The following is a 10,000-nucleotide window of genomic DNA, read 5'->3' as shown; positions in this document are numbered from 1 at the left end:
CTGATCGAAGTAGAATTTCTTCGATCGGGGAATGGAAAAGGGAGGAGGAGGAGGAGGTTTCTATGACGTTAATGTCGAGAAGGAGGAGAGAAAAAGCACTCGACGATCTGAAGAAGTTACTAGCACCACGTAGATCGAAGTCAACGAGATGAAAGAGAGAGAAAGATAGATAGATAGATGGATAGATAAAGAAAGAAAGGGAAAGAGAGAGAAAAAAGTCGGAAGGAACGAAAGCAAGTGTGCCACGATAAGAAGAAGAAGAGTAGTAGTAGTAGGAGGAGGAAGAGGAGGAGGAGGAGGAGGAGGAGGTTAAGTTTCGTCCGAGCGAAGAACCGAAACGGTGTCTCTTTCTATCTCTTGCAAAAGAGAGACGGCTTCAAGACGACCACTCACCCTTTCCTTCAGTACTACCCCACTACCTACCCCTTCTTCTTCTTCTTCTTCTTCTTCTTCTCTCTTTTTTTTTTTGGCTCGGGGATGAAAGAGTCGCGAAGTATTCGAGTTCCTCTCCAAAAAAAATGTCGTACGAGTGCTACACCTTCTGTAGAAAAGTACACCCGGTGGATGACTCTACCTCTCTCTCTCTCTTTCTCTGTCTATCTTTTCCCTTAACGAAAAACTCGATGTTGAACGTGTGGCGACGAGACGAATGTGTAACCGATGAGAAGAGAGAGATAATCCTTAAGAGAGAAAGAACGAGAGACGAATGAAAAGGGGACCAAAGAGAATGATGAAGAAGAAGAAGAAGAAGAAAAAGGTAAAAGAAAGAAAAAAAGAAAAAAAAAAAAATAAAGAAGAGGGAGGAAAAAAAAATAGAGGAGGAGCTATGTAAAGCGAGGGTACGTCAGATTTCAAGCTAGACTCAACGTATGTATAACAGAGAAGCCTGAGGGTGTTATTTAAGAGAAGACACACATCTCGGTGTTGAGGGGTTAGTCCAGGGGAGGGTGGGGATGGGGGGGGGGTCTTTTTGAACCTTACAAATGAGAAAGTATACGACGACGATGACAACGATGAGTACCAGTGTTGTTACTGATGCTAAGTTATGATACTAATACTGATACTGATATGCTGGTGGTAGTATTGTTCCTGTTGCTGGTATCATTCTTGATGTTACCAGAAACGGACTTACCACTAGAGACTCGTCGTTGGCCTCGAGAGCACGGTCTGAGCCTCCACTTCGCGAAAGAAGAATAGACCGCTGAAGAGGTCCCCTTTATGGGGGTCCTATCTAACTATATATATACATACTCTGACCGATTCCATTTACTTCTTCTTTTTCATCTTCTTCTTCGTCATTCTTCCTTTTTTTATTTTTTTTCCTTTTAATATTTTTTCCCTGATAATATTTCTTTGTTCTCCATCCTCTCTCCCACCTACCCAATCCTTTTATATTTTTCAATTGGAATCGAACGATTAACGAACGAGGATAGATTCGTGAATAGTCTTTGTAAAAGATTGATATTCGAACTTGGCACATGGAAAATCATAGAATATGAAAAAAAGGAAACGATGCGGTAATAGAAGATCGATGGTTGATTGAGGGAGGAGGAAGAGGAGGGGGGGGTATGGGATGAAGGAGGTAAAATACGGTAGGATAAGATAGGGGATGGATTTTGCAAGGAGGGAAAAAAAAAACATAGAAAAATAGACAAGATTTACGTTACCTTTGCGAGCCTCATGGCTGTAAGCCAACAAGCCCGTGCCTTTTCGCTGTGGAAGGCGATGACCTTGAGCCCGTGCTCCCCACCCTCCGTGTCTTCGGCCTCAGCGTTGCTTCTTGGCCTCAGACAGGCGCCCCACTCGAAGGGCGCGTTGAAACACCTCCTTGCGTTCGGAATTCTGTATATATGATAGTCCGATAGATGAGCGAGTGGATTTAGCTGGTCGTTTTCCTGAAAGATAAAAAGGCGATGATTAAGGAAAGAGATTACAAAAAAGAAAAAGAAAAAAAAATATTAAAGATAAAAGAAAAATGAATAAAATGAAAATGGAAACAGTAAGAAAAAAAAAAAAAAAAAGGAAGAGAGAGAAAGTAAAATGAATGAATGAAAATGACTACCCCCTCCCGCCCTCCACATTCTCTTCCCCCCCCCCCAAAAAAAAAAAATAGAACTTCAATCACAATGATGTGAAGCAGAGAGACACGTGAAATTCATTCTATTAACCTAAGTACATATATATATATATATATTCATTATCAATTTTTATTATGTATTTACGTGTACATGTAGATAAATAGATATTCATAGATGAAGATGCAACAATGAGAAAAGGAATATACAAAGGACCCCCTCCCCACTTTTCTTCTTATTCTTATTCTTATTCTTATTGAAGAATAAAACCTCCCCGGCCCCCCTCCCCCCGATCCCTTTCCACGCTCTATTACATTCCGAGCAATTAAAATCACCACCGGACGATTTGAAACATTTCAACAACGGTAGATTATTAATTATTTCTTCCCTCGAATTATGTTCTCTTCCTTATTCATCGATAAGGTAGGCGAGCCAACAAAGAGACTTGAGGAGTAACGAAGGAAGTAATGGTGGGCGGTGGCTTTTCAGCTTGTATATTCATTCTTGTACCACTGGGTATGCAAGAGAACATTCTCTCTCTCTCTCTCTCTCTCTCTCTCTCTCTCTCTCTCTCTCTTTCTCTTTCTCTGTGAACATTGTTAATAGACAACGAGATCATTAGCGTACAAGACATTCAATCTTGACGTTACTAACGGGCCAAGATGGAAGGTCATTAATAAACTAGTGGTAAAGAGAGATATGGAGGAGGGCGGAATGAGGTGGGATAGGACGGGAAGGGGATCGAGGGGAGGAGGAGGAGGAGGAGGAGGAAGAGAAAGAGTGAGCTAGGTGAAACGAACATAGAGAGGCAAGAAGAAGAAGAAGTAGTAGAAGAGAAAAGATGAAGAGGAGGAGTAAAGGTGGAAAAGAGAAGTTAAGAGAAAGCTCTTGGGAAAACGGCGGAGAGGTAATGAGCAACCGTTCGGATTGAGTAGCATATTCCGTAATCACGTTGTTTCCGGCCAGGAAGATAAGGCCGAAAGTAATTTATTCAAAACCAACCGGGAAAGGAGGATGATAGTGATGGTGATGGTGATGGTAATGGTGGTGGAAGAGGTGGAAAAAGTGGAGGAGGAAGAGAAAGAGGCGGAGGAGGTTAAAACGACGAACGATCAACTCTCATCTCCACCCCTGCCATCCTCCCAATCCCATCAGTCCCAGTATATCTTTCCCTCTTAATCCGTTCCGAGTTCGAGCTCGATGTCCTCTTTAACAAAGGAATTTCGAATAATCCTTGTACATTGTATTATGGACTTTTATTTTAAGAGCGTTGTTAACGAAAGAGACAAAAAAAAAAAAAGAAGAAGAAGAGAAAGGAAGAAAAAAGGAAAGAGAAAGAAAAGAAAATAAAACGAAACGATAGTATTGTTATAACGAGAGAAGAGAGATTTTTCTTTACAATGTATTAATGATACACTTGGTATTATTTCGTCCGACTGTCATTTAATCTTATTATTATTATTATTATTATTATTATTATTATTATTATTATTATTATTATTATTATTATTATTATTATTATTATTATTATTATTAATTGTGGGTTAATGCAGAACATTTTTCACGATGATACGACGAATAAAGCCGATCGTATATGTATAATAAGGACGAGTGGTGTATTAATAATTGTTTGACGATGGATGAAAAATACGCGTAAACGTTTATGCGAATAATAGAATGAGAGTGACAGTGACGATTATGAGGAGAACAATAACGTCAAATTGACGACGAAGAGAACGCGGCTTGGGTTAGCCGACGATCTACCTATTACTACTACTACTACTACTACTACTACTACTACTATTATTATTACTATTACTATTACTATTACTATTACTATTACTACTACGCATAGATTTTCCTTGAGAGAAACTTGCTGGCCCTGGGCTCTTCTTCTCCGTTCGTTTGTTATACTCGTTACATGAGCGGTTCTGCTAAAGACGAAGTAAGTAGGTAGGTACGAGATAGCAAGAGAGAAAGGCGAATCGAGAGAAAAAGAAAGAGAGAGATAGAGAGATAAAGAGAGAGAGAGAGAGAGAGAGAGAGAGAGAGACCACTAGGCCGTATTATACGGCTTGGTAAATATTTGACGATTAGCTTAGTTACACCGTGCGAGCGAGCTGCAACTGCATTAACAGTTACGTAACTATTATCCGAGCAACTATGGAATTACGGCCGAAAGCAGACGAGAGAATGAGCGCGAGTTTGCTTGCGCGAGAGTCTGAGTCCGTTTGAATGCGTGTACCTCTATATATATATATATATGTATGTATGTATGTATGTATATGTGTATCTGAGAAAGAGACAAACGGATAGACTGACAAAGAGAGAGAGAGAGAGAGAGAGAGAGAGAGTCTCACAAACTCGAATGTATACTCTTCGGCTAGTGTAAATTACTTCGTGCGAAACGTAACGATAGAACTCGACGGGAACGAAGAGCTACACGATTATCCAGAGGAGAGACGCGACTCTTGATGAAGCCTTCGTTAAGCAAAAGAAGTAAGGGTTAATAATTAATAGAATATATATATATATATATATCTATGTACCTCATCTAATGTAATGCATATAACGTTATGTATTGTATGTATATATACTTATTGTACGATAATGGTCAATAATATATACACTTATATACATTATAATATTGTTTTTTTATCGCTTGAACTTCAAACACGATCTCTTTCGGAATCTTTCAAACGTAAACGAAATAATCCCATAATGTATTCCATTAAATCATCCGTGATCATTATTTTCAAAGCACGCAGAGAGAGAGAGAGAGAGAGAGAGAGAGAGAGAGAGAGAGAGAGAGAGAGAGAGAGAGAGAGAGAGAGAGAGAGAGAGAGAGATAAACAAATAGATAAGAAAAGGATATCGTCGAATAAAGAGACCATCATGTTTCGTTCTTACGAAAAACAATATAATTAAGAACGATGTCAGAGGTCATTATCTTTCCCGGAAAGGAGTTAAAGGCCGAAGGAAATGATGATGATGATGATGATGGTGATGATGATGATGACGATGACGACAACGACGAATGAACTCTACTCGCTCCAGTCGTCGAAATTTTTTTTCTTTTAAAAACGAAAAAAGAAGGAAGGCTATAATGAAGTAGAGAAGACACGCGTAACGGTATCCTCTTCTTCTTCTTCTTATTCTTCTTCTTTTTTTTCTTTTTGTTGAAAAAAAATTAAAAGAAAAAAAGAGAGCTAAAAAAGAAATCGAGAAGGAAAATTCGAAAGATGCGAGGAGGGGAAGAAGCGAAAAAGACGACGAGAAGAAAGTAAAACTCGTCCTTTCTTATATTTTTTTTTTCTGCCACCCCCTCCCCCTTCCTTTTTTTCTCTCTTCTTTTTTTTTTTTTTTTGTCTTCCTCCAATCCGTCGACGTAAAAATCGCATTACGAGAAAAAGGGCTGGTAAATGTAGCACGTCGTTCGAAGAATCGATGGACTCTATGGGTGGGAGAGCAAAGAGAGAAAAAGAGAGAGAGAGAGAGAGACAGACAGAGAGAATAAGAAAGAGAAAGAGAGAGAGAGAGACAGAGAGAGAGACACGGTTGTAGTAATAGTAGTAGTAGTCGACCGTCGCAGGACTCTCAAGGGGAAAATAAAGGAGAACGGCCGTTCGGCGTTGAGAGATAAGGAAAGGACGCGAACGAAAGGGAGACTCCGTTGGATTGACCCAGGTCGGTGTTCTACTTCTTTTTCCATGACAATGAGTCACGTGTATCAATCCACGTCAATAGACTAGAGAGACGAAACTAGATGAAACGAGATATACGATGACCCCCGTTACGTTACGCTGTTTATTTCCTAATTAAAATTATTATGATCATGTTTCTCTAACTATAATAACATTTTTATGCATCGTCATCGTCATCTTCATCATCCGCATCATCATTATGAGCATCATCATCATCATCATCATCATCATCATCATCATCATCATCATCAACATTTTTATCATCGTCATTATTAATATTATTATTTTACTTGTTATTATTATTATTACTGCTATTATTATACTCAATGACACTCTCTCTCTCTCTCTCTCTCTCTCTCTCGTTCTCGTTCTCTCTCTCTCTCTCTCGTTCTCGTTCTCTCTCTCTCTCTCTGATAGTTAAGATATCTATATATTGAGTCCAAGTAACGGTACAATAAATAAAGTATAATGCTATATATTCCCAACGATCGCTATGATTTCATATCGAAAATGATCGGAGAAAAAAATTCTACATAATTATCCAATTCCAATGTACATATATACATACATATATATATATATATATATATATTTTTTTTTTTATAATGAAAATGAATAATGCGAGATATATTTTAACGATATATATATATATATATATATATATATATATATATATATATTCGGCAATAACGACAATGACATTACTTCGGTATCGTTCGAAGATCCATCGATTTTACCGTTAGTCCCACCTCTATCTATCTCTATATATCTCTCATTTTTTTTCTTCTTTAACTACAAAAAAAAAAGAAAAAAGAAAAAAAAAAGAAAAAAAAAAACCGAAAAGAAAAACAAGATTTTTATTATTTCGAACACGTTCGAATTATTTCAATGACGTTGAACGAAGAAAGAGAGAGAGAGAGAGAGAGAGAGAGAGAGAGAGAGAGAGAGAGAGAGAGAGAGAGAGAGAGAGAGCTTTAACGAGATTCATCGAGCGCGTAACAGCACTAAGCATCAGCATTAACATTAGACAGCAGCGACAGCAACAGCAGCAGTAGTAGTAGTAGCAACAATAGCAATAGCAATAATAGAAATAGCAGAGCAACCAGAAATATAACAGAATAGTACAAGACAGAGTTATAGCAATGACAAATAGTAAATAAAAATTGAAGTACTAGTATAACAATAATAACAATTATAGTAATAAAAATAGAGCAACAAATGGAGAATAATTATAAAAGCACGGAGTTATAACAATGACAAATAGTCATTAAAAAATTGAAATAGTATTAACAGCCAATAGCAATAGCAAATGGCAATAGCAAATGGCAATAGCAAATGGCAATAGCAAATGGCAATGGCAATAGCAAATCCAGCAAAATAACATCAGCAACGACAAGACTGCGGTCGTTGCTCCGAAAAGACATCGTTAGTCGCTGCTACCGCTCCTGACGTTGGTTGTGCTGGTGCGTTGCTGCTCCAGTGGCAGTGAAAGGACTCCTGGGCGGCGTCGGATCGGTGTTTAGATAGAAGGGAGGGAGAGCCACGGCCGCGTACGATAGGTCAGGTTTTTCTTGCTCGAGAAATAGAGCCGCTTTCGTCTCGCCTCATCTCTTCCTTTCTCGTTCTCCTACTACCGCATTATCAAGAACCCTCAGATTTTTTTTCCTTTTTTTTTTTTTTTTATTTCTTCTTTTTTTTCATCTCTCTCTCTCTCTCTCTATCTCTATCTCTATCTTTATCTCTTTCTCTCTTCGAGAGAAAAGTAAATGAACTAATCCAAGAAATCTAAAAGAGAATCCTTCCTTTCTTCCTTGATCATCCTCTCATCACAGGTACCCTCCTCCTCCTCCTCCTCCTCCTCTTCCCCCCTCCCTCCCTCTCTCCTCTCAAACCCCTTTCCATCGCGTCCTTTTCTTTTATGATTACCTTCGATTCATTTATTTTTCTTTATTTTCGATACGAATCGACGTACTTTATCATGGACTCGCCATAATATCGTTTAGACGCGATCGCTAAGTAAAAGAGCAAGCAATCGATTTTATCGAAAAGATTGCCATTGTGGGTCTCAGGAATTTGAATATTTCCAAATGTCGTCCAAATAGGTAGTAATAATTAGAGAGTACCCGTTTCGTTATACGATGACGTGGTTGGATTATGCTCTCTATCTATCTCTCTCTCTCACTCTCTCTCCTTTTTTTTTGTTTCCTATTTTCTTTTTTTTTCTTTTCTTTTCTTTTATTTTCACAATGATCGTGTCATTTAACGAGACAATGGGATTATTATATTCGACAGAGGGGGAGGGGAGGACTAGCATGTTAAATTTTATAAATTATACGGGCAAATCTTTCATCTTGTGTGTTAATATTTTTACAAACCGTATGAATCATAAATGCCGGTTTCAAAGATAAAAGATGATAAATGTAATAATAATAAATTCATGTCACGCCAATTAGAAATAGAGGAGATAGAGATAGATGGATAGATAGATAGATAGACAGACAGAGAGAGAGAGAGAGAGAGACACTGTTACTGTACTTCAAACACGGAAACAAAACTGTTAAAAGAGAAAAAAAAAGAAAAAAAAAAAGAAAAAAGAAAAAAAGAAAGGTAAAAAGAACGTAACCTTTCTTACAATTCGTTTCGATGAACTTCTCCTTTTTTCTTTTCTTCTTCTTTTTTTTTTGTTTTTTTTTTTTTCTTTCCTTTTTGTTGATAACGTCGAACCCGGCGATAATGACGATAACGATGATAATGACGATAGCTCTAGAGACGAACGTAATTACCACTGACCTTTTTTTTAACAATAATTAAGTATAATCGTTGCTCTTTTATTCTTTCTTTTTTTCTTTTTTCTTATGCTTTTCTTTTTTTTTTTTTGCTTTTCTTTTTTTTTTTTTTTTTTTTTTTTTTGTTCTCAATGAAACAAGAGATTCACGAAGAAGCGGGAACTGGAGGAGGAGGAGGGGGTTCGAGCGATGTTGTAGGTGTGGTGAGGTGAAAGAGTGAGTTAAGATGACGAAGAGAGGGAAGGAGAGGAAAAGGGAAAGACATTGAACATTATTGTAGACATCATTTGTCTCTGTTTCATTTTTGTCGATTTGATCTTTTCGATCGAAAAAATCAGAAATAAAATGATGACGACGATGATGAAGAAGACGAAGACGAAGACGAAGACGAAGACGAAGACGAAGACGAAGACGAAGACGAAGACGAAGACGAAGACGAAGACGAAGAGGAGGAGGAGGAGGAGGAGGAAGAAGATAAAAGAAGAATAATAGGAGAAGGAAGAATGATAGGAGATAAATCGAACCCGAGAACGGAAATTACGATAGAAGAAATATACATATATATATATATATATATAAAAAAAATTTTTTTTTATAGGGAGAGAGAGAGAGAGAGAGAAAAAGATGCTGCGCGCTCACGCAGTGGAATAATAAGAATCATTGATTACACATCGCTGAAATATGGGCCACGCTCTTGGTGTACGTACCGCGGCTGTACTATGATTACTGTAATAACACAAGAGTGTATAACGGTAGGCAACCGTGAAAGGATAAGCGGAGAGCCGGACGTTGTTCTACGAGAGAGAGCTCGCTCAGGCCTATGTATTAAAGAGAGAGAGAGAGAGAGAGAGAGAGAGAGAGAGAGAGAGAGAGATGGGTGAGTCCGATCGAATAAAATTACTTCCTCGTAGAATCGCCATTTTTTTCTATCTCTATCTCTATCTCTATCTCTCTATATCTATCTCTATTTCCATCCTTTGTCCCTTTTAAACGAAACGAAATCAAATTTTTATCAATTCTTTCCAAAATTCTTCCATCATTCCATTCTTCAAATGGAAACTTCAAAATGGAAACGAATTTGATTCTATAAAATTATCAGAAAATTCTTAAAGCATATAAAAGTTTTCATTTAATAAATGTATATATATATATATATATATATATACACGTGAATAATTTTCAAATGTTCCATTGTGATAAATCAATTACGTATGACGTAGTCACGTATACTTTCTCTCGTCAATTGTCTCATGCAAATATGATCGTGCGAAGAAATATGAACCGTTCAAATTCAAATATAGAAATAAAATTTATGTATCTACCAGTAGTCGTCGTTGTCGTCATCGTCGTCGGATATTAAATCATATTTATTGTATAATAGATATAAATTTATATATATATATATATATATATATATATATATATATCGCTTCAT

General features: G+C 37.3%; 1 protein-coding gene across 13 annotated transcripts in view; it reads right to left on the bottom strand.

Moving 5' to 3' along the window:
• The window catches only part of LOC124956575 (growth factor receptor-bound protein 10-like), a 437,491-nt gene that overhangs the window by 22,601 nt on the left and 404,890 nt on the right, over positions 1–10,000 (bottom strand). For 12 of the 13 annotated variants that reach the window (XM_047512554.1, XM_047512555.1, XM_047512552.1 and 9 more), the window contains one exon: positions 1,668–1,895. In XM_047512554.1, the coding sequence (XP_047368510.1) occupies positions 1,668–1,895 (228 nt within the window). Of the gene's footprint in view, positions 1–1,667; positions 1,896–10,000 lie in introns of those variants that run through there. The other variant, XM_047512565.1, reaches the window with a different exon arrangement.

This window comes from Vespa velutina, chromosome 22, assembly GCF_912470025.1.
Source record: "Vespa velutina chromosome 22, iVesVel2.1, whole genome shotgun sequence".
Classification (NCBI taxonomy): domain Eukaryota; kingdom Metazoa; phylum Arthropoda; class Insecta; order Hymenoptera; family Vespidae; genus Vespa; species Vespa velutina.
Note: the sequence above shows the minus strand (reverse complement) of the source record. Positions and strands in the feature narration are given on the sequence as shown.